Source organism: Eutrema salsugineum, unplaced genomic scaffold, assembly GCF_000478725.1.
Source record: "Eutrema salsugineum unplaced genomic scaffold, Eutsalg1_0 scaffold_6, whole genome shotgun sequence".
In the NCBI taxonomy this organism is placed as follows: Eukaryota; Viridiplantae; Streptophyta; class Magnoliopsida; order Brassicales; family Brassicaceae; genus Eutrema; species Eutrema salsugineum.
Genome location: NW_006256547.1, coordinates 3,719,561 through 3,744,136, shown reverse-complemented (window position 1 = coordinate 3,744,136; position 24,576 = coordinate 3,719,561). Strand labels below are relative to the sequence as shown.

The following is a 24,576-nucleotide window of genomic DNA, read 5'->3' as shown; positions in this document are numbered from 1 at the left end:
CATTAGACCGATCACGTCCTCTTCCTCTTGAGAATCGTCCGCCGCGTCCCCTGCCTCTGTTTTCTCCATTAAAATCTTGGCTTTGTGATTCTGTATTTGAATACATGAGCTTGGTTTGTAATTGGTCCACAGAGGTCTCCATGTATGAGCTCAAGCCTCTTACTTGCTCGATATGAAGTAGCTTGGGGAAACGCCTGTCTTGTTTAAGTCAACGGATCAAATTCAGCAGTCCATTCCACTGAAATACTAATAATGGTCTACGGATCCACATAAACCATATTTTGAAGGTCAAGAACAGTCACACCTTAACACATAACAAACTGAAGAAAATCTGACGTGACGCTGTATCTACACGTTATACACGGAAAGCGATTCTCTAGAGCAGACAGCAGAGGCTTTGGGGCTTTGCTTGCTTTCAAAGAAGCATCTTATCTGAGCCATGAGTAGGGCTATTTTAGCCTGATTTTTAAATGTTGCACCGCGTGTCTTTCGCTTTTGACACGTGAGAAGCACCCTTACGCATTTTTTCCCCACTTTTACGTACTTCTCAGGATCTGTTATCATTATTCACTAGATATTTAAGAAGATAACATAGATTAATAACAATCTATTATAAAACTGGATGATGTGTTATCAAAATGACGCAAGAGTATGGTTCAAGCGATCACTGATGTAATAATGTAAATACGGGATCCCATATAAATACATATAGTGAAGAACTAGAATTAAAGGCAGAAAAAAAAAAAACTTATCCGCAAGTTATTTCGAAGGACGCTCGCGTAGGGGTTGGCCCAAGATTAAAAGCCGGGTCCCACGGAACTAGGGTCTTCTCGAGACACGTGTCTGAAATAAGCAGACAATCATGTGGATCGCTTCTCTCAAGAAGACTAGGCTTATTCATTGGAAACATTTGCCTTCGTGGTTAGACGCAACTCGTAATACAATTCGGATAGAAATTAGTTGAAACGAGGAGTTGCCAAAATTAGTTGAAACGAATGTTTAAAAGTTATACGAGTGGAGTGCGGATGTCAAATTTCTTTCTGCTATCTCTTATCTTTCTCCCGTTGCCGAGAAACTCATAAACGCCTTTACCAATCAAATCCAAAAAAAAAAAAAAAAATTATTGATAACTACTATTTCGAGTTTTAACTCGATATGACTAACCGCAAATATCAAAGCAAACGTTATATGATGGATATTTAAAGACAAGAGAAATGGCTCATGTATCGTTTGGGAGATAATCGTATTGTGTCTCGTTATGTACTTCTCGCTAGATGGTGCAGAGCGTTACTCTGGATGAGACATTGATGCCGGAGTTCGGTCTCCAAGAAGTCTCGTATATATTGATTCGATATCTACATATGGTAACTTGATTCTTCATTACAAAATGAGCAAAATTTATCTTCAACATAAAGCTAATATTTGTTTATATGATATATATTGACATATTTATGTATTTATAAATTATATATATATATATATGAAATTAAGTGAAGTCCTATAACATAATCTGAACTATACTTATTACATAAATACCTATTTTACACGGATCTCCATACATAAATATAGATACACACGTATATTCACGTACGTATAGATATATCTATATTTTTAGTGTTGTTGATAAAAAGAAGAGATATTTCTATACTCTTAAAGATACGCAGATGATTTCACATACAATTATTAATTAGCATATAATAGATTGTTAATGCGCAGTATTAGTGATCAGTATATAGATGCGATCACAAGTTAAAACTATTTTCCCTTCAAACTTTGTTAAGTAAAAGTGTTTTGATCTTCTCTTTTAGCTGTATTCGAGTTGATAATACTTATATACTTATTTAGAACTTATGAACGTTCTTGTAGTTTGACCAGGTATATATCTATACAACGAGCTCCACTGACAAGACTATCCCATTATTTATTTTCAACACCATCCCATTATTTATTTCCAACACCATCCCATTATAAACTCAAAAGATTAATTTTCTTCTACCATAGAACGATCTTATTACAGGCCATTGTGCTCATTGTATATGGTTTTCGTTTCAAACACTTATCGCCCATTTCCATGATTATTTAGATATAGATAGTTTTTTGTGTCAGTTATCTAGCTATAGCTATTCGCTACAGAGATTACATTAGTAATTATCATTTCGTTTTTAGTTTAAAAAATGACGGACCACTAAATTTTGAAGATGGTTACAATATCTGATTCTCAGGTAACAGAATTGGATTCTATTATGGCTTGCGCATTTGTAATACTAAAGGTTATAATTAGGTTAATAAGATGTAAAAGTAAGGGTATAAAAGCAAAGAGAGAGTTTAAGACCGGTCACACTCTTTCGCATTGTCTGAGCTGGAAATTGTCGTGCCTAAAAGTGGAATCGAAAAAGGAATAAAGAGTTTTAACATGGGATTAGGAAGAAGGGTTAACGTGTAGTTAAAATAATTAACAATAGCTAAAGATTTTTCAACTCTTGAGATATTCTTCTACAAGTCCCGAGGAATATTGTTCGATGTGGTAGATGATCGAATCGGCCAATAGAATGTCTTGATATTGCAAAATTAAATTGTTTTCGATTTCCTTTTTTGTCATTGTTAATTACTTTGTTTTGGTCGCCCATTTGGGTTATTACTGATTTTATAGTTAATTAGTAGTACGTACTATTCTTGGTCCAAATATGATTAGGGGCGTGTTAGTTTTTTTCACGTTACATTAAGAGTTTGTAGCAACAAGCAAGCACTGTGCGGTTAGATATAGCAATCAACAATAGTATAGTAGATATTACTAATCAGTAATCACATCTGTCAATAATATGAATTGGAAGTCTATTGTTCATTGAATTTGACCTAATATAAAGAGAAAGAGATTAACATAAGGCCGATTTCTTTTCTTTGTAAATGTAACTCTTGAAAATTGTATACTCCCGATTGATTGTTGTCAGATTATCATTAGGCGCTTGGGCGGACAATTATACAGTAATGTATATGTTTTGATAACTTTATCATTTAGGTGATTCCCAAAACCGGTGACTCAGTCCGGTTTAGGATACATTTTACTATTTTAAATAACGTGTACATAACCGAACCGGTTCAACTTCTCCTATTCGTATTTGTCGCTTATATATGGAGTGTGTTGATAATCAACGGCGTGATCATCATCCAACACATGCACGTGAGGGGTACTTTTTGTAATTTTGAAGCAACGTTATGACCCTATTAGTAAAGTTAGCCCCACCACTAATACCACAATTGCACATGTTTGATTCATTAATCGTTTAATTATGTCAAAAATATTTTCCACCTTTCTGTTTGTCAACTACGGAGATTCTAATTTTCCTGCAAATTTAAGCATTAATTACCTTCTCATAAATCTCAAAATTTTAAAACCAATCATTTAGTTCTCGATAATTTTTTTTCACTATATTTTATAAAATGATACTCCAATATTTGTTCATTGTAAGAATTTAACCAATATGAATCTGGACTATACTTGTAAGAATTTAACCAATATTTAACAATATCAAAATATCCATAAAACAATGTTTTTTTCATTGAGAGACTTAAGTGTTGGGTTAAATTAGAAATAAAATAGAGTTCTATTAAAAACGTGGCTAAACATGTATTTTTGGTTTGTGCATGTACATGTAAACAATATTTTTTGTGTCCAAACCAGTTAACAATATCAGTAATACAATTATAATTTAGAAAAAAAATACTAATAGGAAGATTAATAGTGTACCGAAAAATATATAGGAAGCTTCCCAGTAAAATCTCCTTTGTCCTCGTCAAACCTTCCGATTTACATGTCTCTCTTGTCCCCTTCAAGCGCAATAAAAATGAAATAAAAATAAAACAAACAAAACAATAATAGAAATAAATGTTTATCTTTCTACAGAAACCATAACTTTCTCTAAACTTTACTCCTTTTTAAACTCACATTTCCCCTCACTCCACTCTCTCCTCTCTCTCTCTCTCTCTCTCTCTCTCTCTCCCTACAGAGCTCCGGCGAGAGTTCACCGTAACAACCCCACCGGAAAAAATTAACCTTTCTAATTCCATGGAAGAAGAAGCTCATGAATTCTTCCACACAGCGGATCATTTCGCCGTCGATGACCTCTTGGTCGATTTCTCCAACGATGATGACGACGAAAACGATGTCATTGCTGACTCGGACGGCATCAACACAGCCACCGCCGTAGCCGACAGCTCTAACTCCTCCTCTTTCTCCGCCGGAAGCCTCCCCAATTTCCACGTTGACGTTCAAGACGGCACCAGTTTCTCCGGCGACCTTTGCGTACCGGTATGCTAAATCATTTTCAGATATACGATTGTATAATTAAGAGATAAAAAAGGAGATTTGTTTGTTTGGTAATTACTGAATTTTAGGAAAGAGAATTAATGTTATTTTTGTAAATGATATGTTATGTTAAATAGTAAATTCAAATACCATTGAAACAAAAAAAAAAAAGATTTATCTGCTTGGTAATAATTGAATTTTAGGAAAGAAGATAAATGATATGATATGTTAATGTTATGTTTGGCAGTTATTGAATTTCAGAAAAATTATTTGGCTTGAAATTGTTTTTGGTTAGTCGAATTTAATTGGTTTGAAATTTTGTTTTGTTGTCTCGGCAAAACACAGAGTGATGAGTTGGCTGAGCTGGAGTGGCTGTCCAACTTCGTGGAGGACTCGTTCTCGACCGACGATGTACAAAAGCTCCAGCTAATATCCGGTTATAAGACCCGACCCGACCCAAAGTCCGAACCCGGCCAGGAAAACCCAAATAACAACAGCAGTCCCATTTTCACCACTGAAGTCTCTGTGCCGGCCAAAGCCAGGAGCAAACGCTCACGCGCCGCTGCGTGCAATTGGGCCTCACGTGGGCTTCTCATGGAAGAAGCCGTTTACGACGATCCATTCACCGGAGAAACCATCCTCACGAGCCACCACCACCTGTCTCCACCGACTTCGCAGATGTCTATGGCTCACCTCGGAAAAAAGCAAGCCATCGACGGTCTCCGTCGGAAGAAAGATTCGTCGCTGGAGTCAGGCGGCGCAGAGGAGCGGCGGTGTCTCCACTGTGCCACGGATAAGACGCCGCAGTGGCGGACGGGCCCAATGGGCCCGAAGACGCTGTGCAACGCTTGCGGCGTGAGGTACAAATCGGGCCGTCTGGTGCCGGAGTACCGTCCGGCAGCGAGTCCGACGTTCGTGCTGACAAAGCATTCTAACTCTCACCGGAAAGTTATGGAGCTCCGGCGGCAGAAAGAGATGACGAAGGCCCACCATGAGTTTATACATCACCATCACGGTACTGAGACTGCTATGATTTTCGACGTTTCTTCGGATGGTGATGATTACTTGATCCACCACAACGTTGGTCCTGATTTCAGACAGCTTATTTGATTGATCCCTTTTTTTTTGTTCTTCTTCCAATAATTAGGGATATATCTCCTTAGATCAAGTTTTGCTAATCTTAATTATGACAATTTGTTTTCTTTTTTTCCTTTTGTTTGGAATTTGATAGAAGCTTTAATTTGTTGTTTTTCTTCATGACATTAATGTTTTTTTTAGGTTTTTCTTTGGTTAAATTTACCTTTTCTACATCTAGTTTTAATTTGTTGATCTCGTTATCATGGAGTAGTTAGTGTTAGCTCAGCGAAATGTTTTTTATTTTATTTTGTCACATGCTTATACTTTACAATTACTAAAGATAAGAAGGGATGATTAGTAAGAACATTCTACATGTACCATACTAAGCTAGATACCAATATAGCTAATCGTAGTGATTATAACGGAATAACTGGTTTATTTCAAGTTAGACTATATATCATAATTAATATATACAACTATACAAGACATATGTGAAAGATCATAATGATGAAATATTGGTGGGAGAGTGTCTCAATGTTGGTAATATGTCACCTCAAGGATCAAGGTCCTCTACTCTTTTGTACTATAGTCATTTGAAAATTTCTGCCTCGCAACTATTGTGATTGTTTATTAATTAACAACCATCCAAATTCTTAAAAAAATTTATAAGAACCCAAGAGATAGAACGGGATTTTGTAAGCTATTGTAAGCTATTTTGTTAGCTTCTTCTATCTGATGATTCAGATAATACTTAATATTTGTTTCATGCAATTCTTATAATATAAGCATGGTTAAAACTTAAAACTACTAAATTCCCAACAATACAAAACGACAACAGGAAAAGAGTATCAAGTAAATAATTGACAAATAAACATGATCTCGGGTTGAAATCATTTATTTTTTCTGCACTCACGATCCGATGCAGCACTAATCCATAGTATCTTGCTTTTCCTTTATGTTTAAAATAGCTTATTCTTTTTGTTTTTTTCAAGTTTATTGATTCATAAATTTAGATGTTCTTTATTGATTTGGTTTTTCACTAACTAATATATACTCAAATAATTATTCTTAGAAACATACTAATATTGGAGTCAGAAATTTCATTTGTTTTTGCAAGTGTCGAGATTTCATTTCTATTCTCGTAGTAGCAACTGTTAAACATTACCATGAATTAGTTTTATGAGCAAGTGTCGTTTGGACTATTACGAAATCATGTTAATTAAATACAAGATATTAGTTGAGGCTTAGTTTGCGGTGGTCACATGCCTCTTATAGGGAGATCTACAGAGAGAGAGAGAGAGAGGGAGAGAGGGAGAGAGGGAGAGAGGGAGAGAGGGAGAGAGGGAGAGAGTGAGTCATTTTCGTGAACGCTCTTGTATCTTAAGCACATGTATCCGACAACAACAAAAGCACATATACTTGCGGAGCTCTATATATATATATATATATCAAATTAGTAATTTGTATATTTTTGGTATTTAGTTAAATCTAAATTTTATTTCAATGGTCAGACATCGTTCTTGATTACGTGGAAATCTTAGGCAGGATAAAAATCATATGAATTGTTTCAATTATATCTTCTACCAAAAAATAAAGGTGGAAGTTAACGTAGAAATGCCGAAAAATGGGTTCCCATGCGCATATAAAACATTTGGCACGTTAAATCGTGAAACGATAGATCATTCATGTCTCCTGACAATATAGCATTTTCTATACCCAATAACGATTTTTTATTATTATTCTAGTTATTCACAAGTCGTCCTTATCATGATCATAGTTTTGTTAGCTAAATTAACAAAGTAGCTAATGATTCTCCTCTTCCAAATTAATCATGTAATCGAATGAAGAAAACCAAAGCAAACCGGGGAAGGATATTGAACCAAGGAGGTAATTGGTATGGTATAGCAAATTGATGTTCCTTTGATAAGATTATTTTTGGGATGGAGAGGCATACACAGTGAAACATGTACAAAACATGAAACAATATTGAAACACCAAAAGAAAAAAATCCACAAAAAAAGATCCCTCTGAGCAAGAAACGACACAAAACGAAACTTGAATTCCGATTCATTTAGACAAAAATTTGTATAAAATGTATAACACAGTTACATTTGGTTTTGATCCGTGTAAAATATGAGAATACAAAACGAAATCGTTAGATTAATTGGAATCACACGAAAGGTAATAGTGTTGCATGACTAGGAAACACCAAAAGGAAGACGAATATAGAGCCTTATCCCAAATGAGATTCCTTTTTTTTTGCATAATTCTGGTGTCTTATCGAGGTACACTGAGGCCAAGCTCTGCAAAAAGAATCATACTATTAATTACACACCATAATTATTTCTAGCATATGGCACCGTAAAAGCATGCTTACTATTAACAAATTTGTATTAGGATAGCTCCATCAAAATTGAACATTCATGCACCGATATCAAAGCTTGTCTTGATACTAAAAAGATAGCAACTTTTCTTTTTGAGACTTGATCAACGAGAGTGCAAACTCTCTAAACTTTCGACCATTTCCTAAACCTATGCCTCTATTCATTCACCTCTCTCTCTCTCTCTTTTAAACCTTCAGCTCTCAACTAAACGACATAAAGTCTGTTTCTTTCTGAAGCTAAACAGTTCTCTGCATCACCCTTAAGCCAATTAAAATGGTCCAAATTTAAAGTGACTAGAATTCCTTATCAGCTACTATGTCTCTGTGTTTTAGAACAGAGGAATCTAGGTCTGTTCACCAAATGGGATAGTGATCTTAAATGGGAAAGACTACAGCTTTCCATTCTAAGAAACTCTAATTCTCAACAATATGGCTCAAATCAAAGAAACCCAATTTCAAAAACTAAGCAAGGGCAATCATAAAAATAAGAAGAACGAAATTGGAGAGTAAAAAAAGTTGCTTACAGATACTAATCACACTCAAAAGACATTTGGGGAGAATATCAAACCCCTGGATTCGCATTGAGCATACCCTGAGACAACGAACTAGAGTTCTTGCAATCAAAACCAAGGCACGAAGTCAGTCTAGCTGAAGAAACCGCACTGTGAAGTGGAAGCAGAGACTGAAGCGAGCCTAGCTGAGCAATTGTTCTGTTTCAATCAACCAACGAAGTTGCAAGGAATCAATCTCTGTTTGCGTGTTTTTCAATATCTGATTGACTTAAATTGGGGGAAAAAAATCAAAAAAAAGAGAAGGCTTTACCTGGAATGTCCAAGCGAAGGACGGGGGCCGAGAAACGATGAAGCCGATTTGGGTTTGTTCATAGCAGATTTTAACATGGAAACGGCTGGTTTCGAGAAAGATCGACAACGAGAAGCCATTTTTTTGCCGCGAACGAAACTGATGCGATGCAGCGAAATAGGATTCTTAGGTTAAACTACGGTCAACGAGAGAGCGGGGTTTTTGACTTTTGAGAGATAATTACAAAACGACAACGTTACGGAAAAATATTTAGCGAATTAGAAGATTAATGGATTAGTCTTACTTATCTCAATTCTCCAAATTAAAGTCCAAATTAGATTTTAACCCAGTGCGTCCGCATGAGAATGTTTTATTTTTTATTTCTAATATAAGTTACATTTATCTTTTTTGTTTATATATAATTTATTTTTGTTATTTATTTTCTTAAATCAAAAAATTGTTATCATATTTTAATTTTAAACAGTAAATTTTATATATTAGTAGAATAAGAATATACATTAATTAAGTATACATTGATCTAATGTTAATTATAAACTTTGTTATTATGTGAATTTAGATTTACACATAAACAATCTATATATCTATGAATTTGCTAATCCATCCGTTTAGTTGTCTTAAATCATTTTTAATATCTTACATGTTTTGACAAACTAACCCGTATAAGACTATAACTATAATTGTATAACCCTATAAATATTTACTAATATGGAATATTTGGACCAATTGATTATGAAAAAATATAATAAAATGTTTATTTACTATTTGTGCTTTTAAAAAAAAAAAATATATATATATATATAAACGGACTAACAAGTTAGTTTAATTGTCTCAAATCATCTTAATATCTTACATGTTTTAATAAATTAACTCATTGACCATATATATATATATATATATAACTCTAATATTATTGTATAATATAAATATTTATTAATCTCAAATATTTGATATTTTAGACGGAGTGTTTATGATAAAATACAATAAAATATTTATTTACTATGCATTTTTATAAAAATATTATTTAAATTAAAATTTTAAATTAAACATTTTCTATATTTAAGAAATTCTAAAGTATTAAAATTATTATCTAAATTTTCGTAATAAAATTTAATTATAATTTTTTTTGAATTTTTTGAATTTAAATTAAATTGAATGCAAATTTTGTAACTAAATTTATTAAATTTCTAAGAATTTTAAATTTAAATTAAAGATGACCTAGATTTTAGGAAATTTAAGAATATCTAAGTTAATAACTAAGTTTTGGAAATTAAATATAAAAATAAAATAAAATATTATAAAAAATTTTGGAAGTGTTTGGATGCAAGCACTAAATGTGCTTCTGTTTTAATATAATAGATTCGACCCAAAAAACTCCAAATAATTATCTTATCTATTTTAATACTCCATTGTATTAGAAGGTTGACACAAAGTAATATTATATGAGAAAACAATCTTAAAATATCACTGGACATTCATAGCAGCTACTTTCAACTATGGAGAGTAGACTAAAATATAACCAGGGAAACAAATAATGGTAAAATAATTTTTTACCAATACTAAATAAATTATATTGGAAATAAATAACTAAAATAACTAAATTAATTTTTACAAATAAAACATAACTTAATCATTGGCGAAAATAATATTTTTACTCAGAATTTTCGATGATAATATAATAATCATTTATTTTTGCGGTTACAAGAAACAAATCTAGGTAATCTAGACATGTGTAAATAAATAGTACAATTTTGACACAACTAGCAAATAGACAATACTTATAGAGTTATAGTATATTCAGACAACAGTCAGTTGCGAAATATTCCTCTAATAATCTGTTTTGTATCATATAGAGTTGGTGTTACAACAACCATTTACATATAGTATTTAATTCGTCGTGCACTTTGATTTATCGGGAAACTATCTCTATCTCTTTTCCAAACTACCATTTCATTTATTTTGTGAAAATGAAATTTGTAAAAAATTTATTGTATTTCATTCACTATCCTGGTAATTTATTTTTGTCCCTAGACAATCAATTTACAATTTACGTATCTCGATGAAATTTTGAAGAAAAATATTAATTGCTGCCGCAACATGCAAGGAACCTTGCAAGGGTTTAGAACATCTTTAATGCGCTTTTCAGATCGTTTTTAGCAGAGACTTATTAATTTTTAAATCATACAGCATCTCTTATTTGGTCGAGACGTCTCATATTTGGGGACGTTTTCACTGATTTCTTCCGACATGTGGTTTGATTGCATTCGTTAAAAAATAGAGAGATAGTTTTGTTTTTTTTTCTACCTCAATTGATTTTTTTGTTTTTTTTGAAATTCATGTGGGTCTTTCCATTGCACACCTATAACACCAAAGTTTCTAGAATAAGTTTTTAATCTCATTTTTTCTCAAAAACTAATTTAATAATGATCTGAAGACCTTCGTGGTCATGGGAGGTTTTTATGTCAACGATTTCAATGCATGTGTGTGTCGTGTCACTCTCGATAATAGTATTATAGTACTATGAGTCTAAAGATGTTAAGGGTACTTTTGTCCATATATTTATTTCACTTTTCTGTTTTTTATTGGTACGGTGACCATTACTAAACCGAGAAGTGAAACATAATATTGGCAATACTTTGGTCCAATTCGGTTCGGTTTTCTTCAATTTGATCATTTTTTCTATAATTGAATTGTATGGTTAAAGGACCTTGCTATGTTCAATCAGTTCTTATTAATGCCATATCATATTTCGTCGAAAAAAAAGAATTGTATGGTTAGATACCGTGTAACTTGAATTTATTGTACATATTGTAAAGAAGATTTGTATTTTTGGTTTGGACCCGATTGGGTTTAGCTAAGTTCTAATTGATACTCCCTCTGTTCAGAATTATTTGATGTTTTAGAAGGTTTTTTTTGTTCAGAATTATTTGATGTTCTCACTTTTCAATGCAAAATTTAATGAATTTTTATAGTTTTTGACCTTTTATATTCTGCAGATTGTTTTTTTATTGGCTGAATGATATTTAAATGAATTATAAATAATATTTTTAGTATAGGAAAAATAAAAATTAAATGAATCCTTAAACTGTGTGCAAAAACCTTAAACATCAAATAATTCTAAACAGAGGGAGTATATTTAAGTATTTAACAGTACTAAACCGAGTCAAACTACATTATTGGATTCAATTTATCAGTGTAACCATTTCAATTAAAATTGAATGAAATTAGGGTAAATGGAGTCCAGAAAGATACAACCAATCTGTTTAACTCCAGTAAACGTTTTTTCTCCGTCTTAATTTAAAGTTTGTATCTTCGTGGATGACTAAGAATCGTGAAACTCTGACATCAGAGAAAAGTAAAAGAGAAAGAAGAATCTTTCTGTGAAAGAAGCAAAGCGTGGCGGCTCAAACTCCAGTTCCGAAAGTACCCTTTCTTTTTGCTTAATATCTAATGGGTTCTTGATTCCAAAGGGTCCGTTGGGTTTATCGTAAACAACGAACCAGCATAGTTACGAGACACATAAGGAAGAAAATCTGTCAAGAATATATTTTCTCGAGAAACTTATTCATCTCTTGCGTCTTTCGTTGGTTCATTGTTTGTCGGTAGAGTATTGTGGTGACCAGAAGCCGATCAGTTTTCAATCATCAGCGCTTCATATGTCTCTTTTGATCTTTGTTTGACTTCCGATCGACTTCTCAACTTGTAAGTTTCTTTCCAGATTCTCTCTCTCTTTCAATATTTATATTTCTCTGTTCTTGGTGAGGCAGAGCATAAAATTATTAGATAATCATATGTATCAGCTTTAACATATTGCATGCAATGATGTTTTCTAAAAAGATGAAAAGCCAAAATAATGATTCGGATGGTAATTCAAGAGACATGATTACAAAGAACAAAGAAAAGAAGTCTTTGAAAATTGTTTGTTGACAACACTTGGGTTTCCTAGGATTTTTTTTTTTGTTTTCCAGTAAACTGCGTCATTTTGAGCTCTGAAATTTACAACTTTAATGGAATTTTTAAAAGCGTTGACCATACCAGATTGCAGAATCAAATGGAATTATGATTGTTGTTCTTAAAGATTGATACTTTTGAGTAACAACGCTCCGAATTCCTGGACTTTTCTCTGTAAATTGCTCTGGAATTCACCAAAAAGAAACAAAAATTGTGTGTTTTCAATCGAATTTGATGAACTGGGTTCAGGCGTTGACCATAGTAGATTGATCCACATGATTTCTTGATCACAAAGATTGATACTTCTGAGTGGGACAGGTGATTTTCAGGGCCTGAAGATGAGGCATGAGCTTCCATGGCTTTGGAAAGTAGAAAGCAGACGGCTTCTATGGCTATTGGGACTCACATTTGCTCTCATCGTCACCTTTCAATACATCGAGCTACCATACGCTATCTCCTCCCTCTTCTCTTCCACCAAGATTCCCTTTTCAAGAAACTCAACTTCTCTCTTAGGAGACGGTGAGCATCACAATGGTAACTTAACTCCCGCCATGGCGCCGAGCTTTTCCCAAAAGAATTCAACTTTGACAAATTCCGAGGGAGATGAGGAAGAAGTTGAGGTTGATCAGATATTTGATAGCAGAGGAAATGCGACTGCTCCCTCTGCATTGCCAAACGCAACCGCGCATAACGCTAGAGCAGAGGCCCCGGTTTCATTACCTGGTTTCACTCCATCTTCGGTTAAGGAAAACGCAACCGCTCATAACGCAGAGGCCCCGGCGGATGCATTACCTGGTTTAAACCCATCTCCCGTAAAGGAAAACGCAACCGCGCCTGCCGCTTACGCAGAGGCCCCGGCTGTATCACCTGGCTTAAAGAAAAATGCAACAACACCTGTTGCTAGTGTAGAGGCCCCTGCTTTATTACCTGGTTTAAGCCCATCTCCGGTTAAGGAAAACGCTACCACTAGCCAGGTACCAAAAAAGAATCCTACTAAAAAAGCAGTTGGTGATGCTTCTCCTGTTGTGAGATTTGTTCCTGACTTAAAGGAGAACGGGAAAATGCCTGATTCTGGAGTGATGTCAATATCCGAGATGAGCAAGAAGTTGCGTGAAAACCGTATTTCCCATAATCGCTTAGCAAAGGTTCTCAATCATGATCTTGATATGATACATTCTTGCATTAAAAAGAGTAATAATAGCAAAACTGTTTCATCTTCTTGTTTTTTTGTGCTTTTCAGAAACCAAAATGGGTTACTAAACCTGACCTGGAGCTTTTACAAGCAAGATATGAGATAGAGAATGCACCGATCGATGACAAAGACCCTCTCCTCTATGCTCCTCTCTATCGCAATGTTTCCATCTTCAAACGGTGAGTTGTTGTTTTTCTTTCTTGAAGCTGCCTCAAAGCTCGTTTATACTGATCATACTGATTTGAGCTGATGTTGAGTTCCTCAGGAGCTATGAGTTGATGGAGAAGATGTTGAAGGTTTATGTTTACAAAGAAGGAGATAGGCCTATAATGCACAGTCCAATGCTCAGAGGGATTTATGCATCGGAAGGCTGGTTTATGAAACTTATTGAATCCAACAACAACAAATTTGTCACAAAGGACCCTTCAAAAGCTCATCTTTTCTATTTACCCTTTAGTTCCCGTATGCTCGAGGTGACTCTATATGTACAGGACTCTCACAGTCACCGAAATCTCATTCAGTATCTAAAAGACTACATAGACTTCATTTCCGTTAAATACCCTTTTTGGAATCGAACTTCCGGAGCCGATCATTTCCTTGCCGCCTGCCATGACTGGGTAATCTCTTCTCCCCTTTTGTCATGGGAATCTTTATGGTTTCTCTATGGATGCAATCATTGAGATCATTTTATAAAGATGCGATCTTTGAGATCATTTTTTCTGAAATGTATGGTCTTTTGTGACATTTCTTTATGAAGTTGTCAAGATGTGATCTTTGAGATCATTTTGTGAATGTTTTCAGGCTCCATCTGAGACGCGTAAGCACTTCTCGAAAAGTATAAGGGCTTTGTGCAACTCTGATGTCAAAGAAGGCTTCGTCTTTGGAAAAGACACATCTTTACCTGAGACATTCGTCAGAGATCCTAAGAAACCACTAAGTAGCCTCGGTGGAAAATCTGCGTCACAAAGGCCAATACTTGCTTTCTTTGCTGGAAAACCCGAACATGGGTATCTCAGACCAATCCTCCTCTCTTACTGGGGAAACAACAAAGATCCCGACTTGAAAATCTTCGGGAAACTTCCGAGGACTAAAGGAAACAAGAACTACCTTCAGTTCATGAAGACTAGCAAGTACTGCATTTGCGCCAAAGGCTATGAAGTGAACAGCCCGAGAGTCGTTGAGGCCATTTTCTATGATTGTGTTCCGGTTATTATATCTGATAACTTTGTGCCGCCCTTTTTCGAGGTTTTGAATTGGGAATCGTTCGCGCTTTTTGTGCCGGAGAAAGATATACCGAATCTGAAGAAGATCCTGATGTCGATATCGGAACGTCGGTACAAGCAAATGCAGATGAGGGTGAAGAAAGTGCAGAAGCATTTTCTTTGGCATGTGAAGCCAGAGAAGTTTGATATGTTTCATATGATTCTTCATTCGGTTTGGTTTAACCGAGTTTTCCAGGTTTCTGTTTAGAGGCTCAACAATTCATTGTACATTTTTTACAGATAAATTTTCTGAGGATACTCAGTTACAAAAAGTCAAAAAACCATATCACAAATCCAAGTGGCCTCAATTTTTTGTTGACAATCTAGTTTTCTTGATGCCGATTATTCTCGAAATCTTTAACTCTTGTGTGAACTATGTAGTAGCTAGATCAGTATATGCAATAGTAGTAGATTATTTATTTGTTACATGGACATGTTATTTATTTTTTACATTGACCATGTGAATGTGAATCCGGATTTGAGCGGCTTTGATTGAGTAGACTGAACCGGCGGTATGTCTAATTAATGAGCAGTATGTGGTTTATTTTCAATCACTGGAGCCGAGCAGACGCATGTGAGAGCAAAATAAGGAGCAGAACTGAAACTGCCATGTTCAGAAAACCAATCTCAGTCTCTAGAATTTATCTGGAGTTATCTTCCTATAACCTTTCTTGGGAAAATTTATAAACAGTGAAGAGGGCAATAAATGGAGATGGTGATGTTTGACGTTATTGGAGACATGTTTCTTTTTCATATGTTTTGTCTGTCTCTTACATACACCCAATCATTTCCAACTTTTCAGTATTTTTTTTAACTTTTTACCACACGTATATCGGTATATGATATATATAGAAATATATTTATGTTTATATACAACACAGCGTGGAACAAAACGAACTAGGAAAAAGATGTACAGTATAGGGTTGAAGGGTGATCAATAAATACGATATTTACTTTTAGGTAATTTATTCACAATACTTATGAAATTGAAGTCACATTTTACTCAATTTTTAATATAATTTTTTTTAATACAGTCTTTGTAAACTGCCCTATAAACCATCATATTTTTGAATGGTTGACATAAGGTTCAAAAACAGTTCGCAAAGTATTACAAAAAAAAAATAAACTTAATCAACCGTAATAAAACTGCATCGCATAAAATAATTTTTCGTAACAGCTCACCGCATAAAATACAATATTGAATAGTATGAAGTACTACTCGTGACTGTAGAACTTCACCACAGTACACTGCAGCTACATTTTGTCTGCTCATCATTCACAACGGGAATCTTAACCGTAAAATTAGGAATATAACTGAAGAATTATACTTTTTGACCAAAAGAAAACATTGAAGCATCATATTATAAATGAATATAATAGGCTAATCAAACTCATCCACCAAACGCAATACTTTGGGGAAAACAAAAAAAAGAATAACAAACTAAATTTCATTTGGCAATGATAATGGTCATGTTGTGTTTTCGATATTTCGTATGCTGCTCTATACGAATCTTCAATAACATTTGACGTATTATATGAAACGCCTTGTTTAAATTCATCAATTTATCAAATTGTTACCGCTTACCACATGGTTTTTGATTTTATTAAAAAGATACTCCAAAAAAAGAATTAACTAAAGGTTGTTTCCAAATCCACCAAACCGATGGCCGAACTTTGCGATATAAAAAACTACTAAAAGCCAATAACTAACCCTTTTTGGTTCCAGAACTTAAGAAGGTGACAGTTTCCCGCTTCATTATTAACAGATAAATATTTAGACCAATAGACGAGCCAAAATAATTTGGCAACAACAACATTGTACTGCTTTATCATTTTTAATATGTACAAAAAATAAAATATTTAATTGGCAGGAACCAGGAAGTATATTTGTCACCGAGTGGCAAAAAACTCATGATTAACTGTATTGTTATGGCAAATCTGATTTAATACATTTAAAAATAAATTTTCCAATAAACATTTTGCCAAGAAATTGCTTTAACCACCAGTTTTGGCATCTTGAAGAAATTTTTTTAGAGTAGCACTATAAGTAAGGAAACTTAGTTTTTAAGAGAACATGAGAAGATACTATCTTGTTAAGTTTTTTCAAATTAGCATGATCGATTGTAACTCGCCAATTGGATTATCGTCACTGAAAACTGGAGTTAGGTATAATTTTGATGGTTCCTTCCAAGATTATTGTATATGCTTGTGTATATACTAGTTATGACTTATGCATTGGAAAAACAGTTTTCTTTCCTTTTTTTTCTTCCAAATTATCATTGCAGACTGAAATTCAAACATTACTTAGAAGCTACAATCGATATGATGTCTTTACTGCTAATTGGTTGTATATTGTGAAAGGTAATGCTCAGTCGTTATCACTTATTTCCACAATCAACCATAGAGACACCACTTGTCATTTCAAAAAGATCCACTCAGACATCCACATAATATTTTAAGAAGCAATCCAGTACTACCAGATTTAGACATTGATGGTCCAAATTTTAATAATTTCGTAGAAACATAAATGAAACTGCTCATCGATTGATAATATGGTCAACAATTAGTCATTTTTGTGTGTTCTGCCTCTAACTCTAAAAACTATTGTAATAGTTAGTGACTTTTGTAGAAATGATTAAGGTACGTACGTTGATGCAAAACGAATTCCATCTCTTTCAAATTAAAAGTAATTTGATGCTAAAGATTTGTAAGTGTCATTCTATGATTTAAGTGCAAGTACATATGGTAGAAATTTAAGTGCCAAACTTATTTTGTAAGAGCATAATATATATTGTTTTTTTAAATCACGTGAAATATATATATATATATATTTTTTTTTTTTTGCTAAATTGTAAATATTTAATTGAAAATGAAAAATTTAGGTGTTACAAATTGTTTACACAATTGATCAACCTAAAATCTTGGTTCCATGGCAAAAAGTGAAAAAAAAAAATAAAGTGAAAAATATAAAAAACCAACATTATTTGAAACAAATAGAATAATGCATAATATCCTGAGATGATTAATCAAGACTAGAAAAGTTTTTACAAAAAAAAGGCTAGAAAATTTACTACAAATATTGGAACTTTGTGAACTGATTTTCTCATTAAATCTAAATCAAGTGTTTACAACTCTTGTATAGACTTTAGCATAAGCTTAAGAGTTAAGACGGTAACAACCTTTAAATAACATTTTTTTTGGTCGAAATGTTAAGATTACCTTTAACTAACTTGTTTTAACAAACTCTCTTATCCACAATTGACACGTACACTCTAATAACAAACGCCAAATGAAATTTAATCCTTTGGATTATAATGGTCTCTTGTTCTTCCATATAGAATACTATCGAAAAATAATGATAATAACATCGGTCGGTGAATTCCTGTAGAACAATGTCGACAAATTGCAATAATTGAGTTATACTGTTGCATGCAAATTTGCGTGTAATTGTATGAGTGGGTCCAAAACGACAGCCATACGCGCCTTTCGTTGACTACGTCCTCAGACTCTCCCAAGTCTAATAAAAGCAAAAACTTATGGGCATGTCCTACATTGATTTCAAGATGTCTCTTGGACCACTTTTTTGTTTCCCAATTATAATCATACAACTTGGTTCTTTTTCCAATGTTCTCCAATCGATAAGCCTTTTTCTCCCGTCGACACAAAAATTGCCTTTTTCTCTTTTTTTAGTCCTTCTTTCATTCACATATTTTTGTCGTAAATTCTCTTCTCATTATTATATATTTCCAGAATTATCTGTTATCTAGTCAAAAGGTAAAATTATAATCAAAATGCAATCTAATAGCCTCACTTTTAAAAACTGAATAAATTTTAGGTATTCTTTAAACACAACATATTCTAAAAATGGCAAAAACAAACACGGAAAGCTAACGATTCATATCAGAAACAAGCAATGTAGTATAATTACTTTAGAATCGACTTACGTTACACGATCTTATTTTGTATCTTTAGATTTAGCATGTTCGCAATTTGATGCATTTTGTAAGATTTTTATTTAATGAACATGTACGCTTGAGTAGTCAATATTATTAGGAGTTTAGAAACACTGAAAGAGTTACTTAAATTTTGGAATATACTATTACAAGCCTTTCTTATAAGATTAAACCAGAAAACTATGAATTCGAGTGGGGTTCACGCCCAAAGACAAAAAATAACTTTAGGCCAAGGTTCGTTTTTGGCAGGGGTACGGGAGCCACAGACTCCGTGATACGATATTACACACAATAATTAAGATTATAAATAAAACGTATTTCCTATTTCTATTTGTATCAGATTTTGAGGCTATATATATATATATATGTGGATCATAAATATTATTTACAAAATTACTATAAAAAATAATTACAAATTCTTAATCCACACAAAATATTTTCAAAATTTAATATGAATTCATGTTTTTCCTTGTTCCTCGATCATATGCAATTTCACAACAGAAAACTTATCTCAAAACCTGAATGTATAAAGCGACGTCACATACTCTATTTAATAGCTCCGAGAGAGCCCGGCCGGAAAAGTGGTGACTCACTCATCCACATGTCGATATGTGATTTATCTTATCTAAAAGCTGAAAATTCATCCACAACAATACTTGTCTATTCCCTCTAAATACTAAAGATAGTTAGGAGTTGGAATGATTCGATATGAAAATTTGGTTAGTATTTTCATTCTATTGGGTTCGTAGAGCATGCAACATGAGTCTAACGAACTACTGAATGTCTCTAGTTGGTTAAGAAGATTTTAGTTTTGTTTTCGAAAAAAAAGATAACAAAAAAAAGAAGATTTACTTTTATTCTGCTTTGATTTGATGGATTGAACTTCCTCTTTTTTTTCCTTGAAAATCATGTTTTCAGACATTTAGTTAGGGTTTCATAGTATCGACTATCGAGATATAAGTATTATCGTAAAACTATGGTCACCAACTAGGAGGTGAAGTAGAAAGAGAAATAATTACGTTTTTAATAGGAATTACGAACACTGCTCCACATGGATCTCTAGTTACAGAGAGATCTAGCATGTTAAGGTTTTGTCTAATAACTAATTAGAACACAAGAATAGCTAGCTAGAAAATTAGATGTTTAATTGAACTCTCTTTATATATACATAAAATTTACCAAAGATATCGCATCCTTAATAAATAGCTCCTTTCCCATCCATTTCTAGATAGTACGGTACGTGGAGAACACAAAATAAATTCTTATAATCTGAACATTAACTCTCTATTTTCTGGTCTGAAAGAATCTGGACATTAATTGTGTCCCCAATTTGTTTACCTTAGTTTTAGACTTTTTTCTTTCACACCCACCTACCGTTCTGGTTTAACCTTATTCGATACGTTGACCAACTTTTGTGTTTGACAACTATTTCTTGTGTGTAATCGATCTCTTAATATTACCGGTACAAAATTTAGGATAATATAACTAGAACTCTAGAAGATTTAACGACTTTATAAAGTTATCTTTTTAAAAGACTTAGTATAGAACCATCAATATATAGTAGACAATATTAACATGCCGATTTGATCCATCAAATGAGTAACAACTTACAGAACTTTGATTGCTACTTGCCACAACCATATATATTGTGAATATTTTGTTTATAATAGAAGTATCAAGAGCAAATTTAAAATGCATGTATGCATATTGAACATGTGGTTAAGGAACGCAAAACGTCGTTCGTTGCTGCTACTTGAATTAGTATATATGTTCATATTCAAATTTGTAACTAACCTTTTTTAAAAAATTATTTAGCTAGCTAAAATCTGTCTTTAATTTGGATGTTTGTGTTAGACTAGTTCTAAAAAATATAAATTTATACAGAATAAAATATTTCGAGATACTTTGAACAACGACTTATGGAAAAATCGAATAAGTTGTCATAATTGGAATTATTCTCAAAGCTAACCCCTGCCACGACCCACGAGCAAAGTTTAGAGATTTGATTTCACATGAGTGAAAAAGGTTTATTTTGAACTATTTGATTTTCGGTTCTAACCCTCCTGTTAGATAATTAATAAGAGAACGTGTATATTCTATAATTTCAATATTAATCAATTAGGTTTACATGGATGCTAATTCTACACACCAGAATCAACCGCCAAAATCATTAGAAAAAAAAGCAGAGATAGTCAACCAATTGACTACAATAATATAAACTGTTTATGTTCAATTTTTAGTTTTATATCCTTACAATGCAATACATGTTTACGACTTATAACACAATCTATGTAATTTCTCTGTTTGGATTGGTCGGCCAAACGGAATAAAAGATGCAAGGATCCCTTGGATGAAAACGTGCATTTGGAAATCTCTAAGACTTTACAGCTTACATCTCGAATATATTCTAAGTTTTCAACTTAAAATTCATCTGAATCCTCTTTATTGTATCTAAGAGGAACCTCATATGCATGCACATACAAAAATATATATACTTCCAAAAATGGTATTGAACTTTTATATACAGATAATGTTTCTGTAGTTACAAACATGATGATGCATTGAGATATCGATAAGGGATAATTGAACAGTAAATTTGAGTTGAAAACTTAAAATAACTAAAAACAGTTGACACACCATTTTCAACACGAAGAAGAAAATTAATAAAATAGTTATAAAAAGTCGCGGCATGTATTATAATAAAAGATTTATTCAGTCGGCAATGCAACAAAATTAATAATTTATCTCGTTATTATTGTAGATTTTGTCTTGAATTCTAAAGGGGACTTTTATTATTTCTATATTAACAGTTATTCTAAAGAGAACAATACATATATAATTTTTTTTTGCTTTGAGGAGCCAGAAATAGATTATTAATTATATGTTAGATCCTACTCTTTTACGTAATTGCATTAGTTCTGACTTCTTTTTTTCTTCAAAATCTATTTAATATTAAATAACAATCTTTTTCAAAAATAAAAAAAAGCATTATGGCTCAGTAATAAAACAGCATATTAGTGTACTGGTAAAACAACAGAACCACATTAAATAAACAGGATTTCTAAATGAATAATCATAAAATTATGAAAGTATGATTCTAACTGATAATGACGTATTGTTTTTGTTAAAGCAAAAAATATTTTTGCAACCACACAAATTATATCTAAAACGAGACTCTTTCTACATAAAAGAGTATTTATCAAGTTATTACTTTTAAATAACATTAACATGTGAAGACTTAATTATGCGTAAATAATAATAAAAGCTAGTAGCATGAAAATGTAAAAGTAGGTAGTTTATCATTCATTCATCATGACTATCTCATCATCTTAATTTAGATCAAACAGTATTATTTGGCCCAACAGTAAACATAAAATCCCCCAATAAAACATATCTCTCACTCTCTCAGTACTAAACAAACACAAAAAACGGAAGAAACAAGCAAACATATGGAGATTTCCTTTTTATTGTTAAAGACAAATATGGATTTATGCTATTGTCATGATCATTAATAAAAATATTGTACGGGTCTTTTAAGAGCATCAAAACCAAATTTAGCCTGTGGGTCCTTTTATCTTTTACTCACTAAGACTTAGCGCAATATTTGTCCCATATCTCCCTTTACCTCTACCACACCCCCACCTCCTTCCCCAAAACAATTGTTGCATATAAATAAGGGACTAGTGATTGAGAAATGTAGACAAATACCCATCAAACTCTGTCTCTCACTTTCCTTCATTAAACTCATTCCCAACACATAATAATTTTTTTTTATCGAATACTCAAACGTTCTTCTATAACATCATTCTTTTTTACTACCCAAAACCTTCAAAACCTTCAAATCAAACCAAGAAAAAAAAAAAAAAACACAATTAGTTAATGTGCCATTCTTAAAAGTAAAGATCACCAATGATAGCTCTAGAGAGTACGTCCAAGAACTCGGCGACTATCTCATCGGAGAGTCAAGAAAGCAAGGGAGATAAGACGAAACCGGTTAGAGATTCCGGTAAGCATCCGGTTTACCGTGGAGTTCGGAAGAGGAGCTGGGGAAAATGGGTGTCGGAGATACGCGAGCCGAGGAAGAAATCTCGTATATGGCTTGGAACGTTTCCTTCGCCGGAGATGGCGGCGCGTGCACACGACGTAGCTGCTCTTAGCATAAAAGGAACCTCCGCGATACTCAATTTCCCTGACCTCGCCGGTTCTTTCCCACGACCAAGCTCTCTCAGTCCTCAAGACATCCAAGCCGCTGCTCTCAAAGCCGCACACATGAAGATCATCAAGACCACTTCACAGTCTTCTTCTTCTTGTTCTTCTTCATCATCTTTTACGTTTTCGTCCTCACAGTCTTCTTCTTCTCTGGAGTCTCTCGTGTCGACCGGCTCGGAGGAGCTAGGGGAGATTGTTCAGCTGCCGAGTTTGGGATCGAGTTACGACGATTCGACTCAGTTCGGTAACGAGTTCATATTCTCTGACTCGGCAGAGTTTTGGGTTTATCCACCGCAGTGGTCAGAAGGTGATTATGAGATGATTCCTAGTTTCAGTGAAGGCTTATTATCACGAGATTGGGATTTTCAAGGACTGTATAATAATTAAGTTAACTACTTCAATTCCTAGTAATGCTGTGTTATTTACCTTTTTTTTCACTTTTTAGTGAACCCTTTATTTTGTGGGGTGAGTTACGTTTAGGGTTTTTTTTTTATCTTCGATCTTTTCTTAATTTGTGTGTGTGTGTGGGAGTGAGAGAGAGCTCCATATATGAATACTTGTACAAAATTCTCATAACTTTTTTTTTTTAATCAGTGTGGAAATTTTTGAAAATAAATAATATTAGACCAGTAGCCAATAGAAACTACGTACCTTTCGATTTTGAAGATACGTCGTTGATTTGAAATTATTCAGTGCGAATTTTTTTCCTTAATAATATATCGGCATTAATCAATCCTGACCAATTGTGGTTGTTTCCCTCTTTTTTTCCACTATCAGTACTTATTAAATTTTTATATTTGGTGATATATAATTAAGATACCCAACACTTGAATAATTCTTCCTTCGAGTCGTGTTGTACTAATAAAACAATGTGACTTTTACTCATTGCATTTCTTTGCGAGGAATACAAATGAACGCGAATCTTTTATGTCTTACGAGCACTAAGTGTAATATTGTAATATTGTAATACAAGTAGCTAGTTTTATTAAAATATGTGTAAATAAAAAAAGCTGTAATGAATGGTTCAAAATGGATCCCAATTTCTTTATTTTTTTATTTTTTTTATCACAATCTTACGTCTCTTTTATTTTTGTTGTTGAAAAAAGGCTATAAACTTTGATGATGATTAACTGTAATTAGAATCCGTCACAATCCATCAATTTCCTTGAGTAGACATAGGTTGAAAAAGAAATCTATTGAATGACTTTTCACTCTTCTCTATAATTAAGATTAACGTAATTGATGTACGTAATATGTTCATGTCTCCTGACTCCATGAACCTAAATCTTGTAATGTTTCTGGAATTTTGACAAAGTAATGGTACAGTTAGAACTTAACTTTTCAATAGACAACAATGATATATAGCTTAATGGTTTATGGAAATGTTATTGTTCTGTCACTTTCAGAATTCAAACCCGCAATATATA

The 24,576-nt window shown here is 33.2% G+C and overlaps 4 protein-coding genes across 6 annotated transcripts; 3 read left to right on the top strand and 1 right to left on the bottom strand.

Moving 5' to 3' along the window:
* Positions 1–3,946: 3,946 nt before the first annotated feature.
* LOC18012303 (GATA transcription factor 12) lies at positions 3,947–5,600 on the top strand. The gene is made up of 2 exons (XM_006394773.2): positions 3,947–4,306; positions 4,649–5,600. Exons 1-2 carry the CDS (start codon positions 4,064–4,066, stop codon positions 5,411–5,413), a joined length of 1,008 nt encoding a protein of 335 aa, XP_006394835.1. The 5' UTR covers positions 3,947–4,063; the 3' UTR covers positions 5,414–5,600.
* Positions 5,601–7,409: 1,809 nt separating this feature from the next.
* Positions 7,410–8,752, bottom strand: LOC18012419. Of its 2 annotated transcripts, none has more exons than XM_006394772.2 (3): positions 8,586–8,752; positions 8,288–8,473; positions 7,410–7,683 (listed from the first exon to the last, which is right to left on the bottom strand). In XM_006394772.2, exons 1-2 carry the CDS (start codon positions 8,702–8,704, stop codon positions 8,326–8,328), a joined length of 267 nt encoding a protein of 88 aa, XP_006394834.1. In that variant the 5' UTR covers positions 8,705–8,752; the 3' UTR covers positions 7,410–7,683; positions 8,288–8,325. The 2 variants fall into 2 exon arrangements, with proteins under 2 accessions (XP_006394834.1, XP_006394833.1); XM_006394771.2 differs by having other exon boundaries at positions 7,451–7,683; positions 8,355–8,473; positions 8,586–8,750.
* A 3,291-nt stretch (positions 8,753–12,043) lies between these two features.
* Positions 12,044–15,259, top strand: LOC18012418 (probable glycosyltransferase At5g03795). Of its 2 annotated transcripts, XM_024151225.1 has the most exons (6): positions 12,044–12,284; positions 12,852–13,507; positions 13,583–13,678; positions 13,774–13,904; positions 13,991–14,342; positions 14,527–15,259. In XM_024151225.1, exons 2-6 carry the CDS (start codon positions 12,872–12,874, stop codon positions 15,193–15,195), a joined length of 1,884 nt encoding a protein of 627 aa, XP_024006993.1. In that variant the 5' UTR covers positions 12,044–12,284; positions 12,852–12,871; the 3' UTR covers positions 15,196–15,259. The 2 variants fall into 2 exon arrangements, with proteins under 2 accessions (XP_024006993.1, XP_006394832.1); XM_006394770.2 differs by having other exon boundaries at positions 12,852–13,678.
* Positions 15,260–22,746: 7,487 nt separating this feature from the next.
* LOC18012174 (ethylene-responsive transcription factor TINY) lies at positions 22,747–23,716 on the top strand. Its single transcript, XM_006394768.2, has one exon. It carries the CDS (start codon positions 22,850–22,852, stop codon positions 23,534–23,536), a length of 687 nt encoding a protein of 228 aa, XP_006394830.1. The 5' UTR covers positions 22,747–22,849; the 3' UTR covers positions 23,537–23,716.
* Positions 23,717–24,576: the final 860 nt, after the last annotated feature.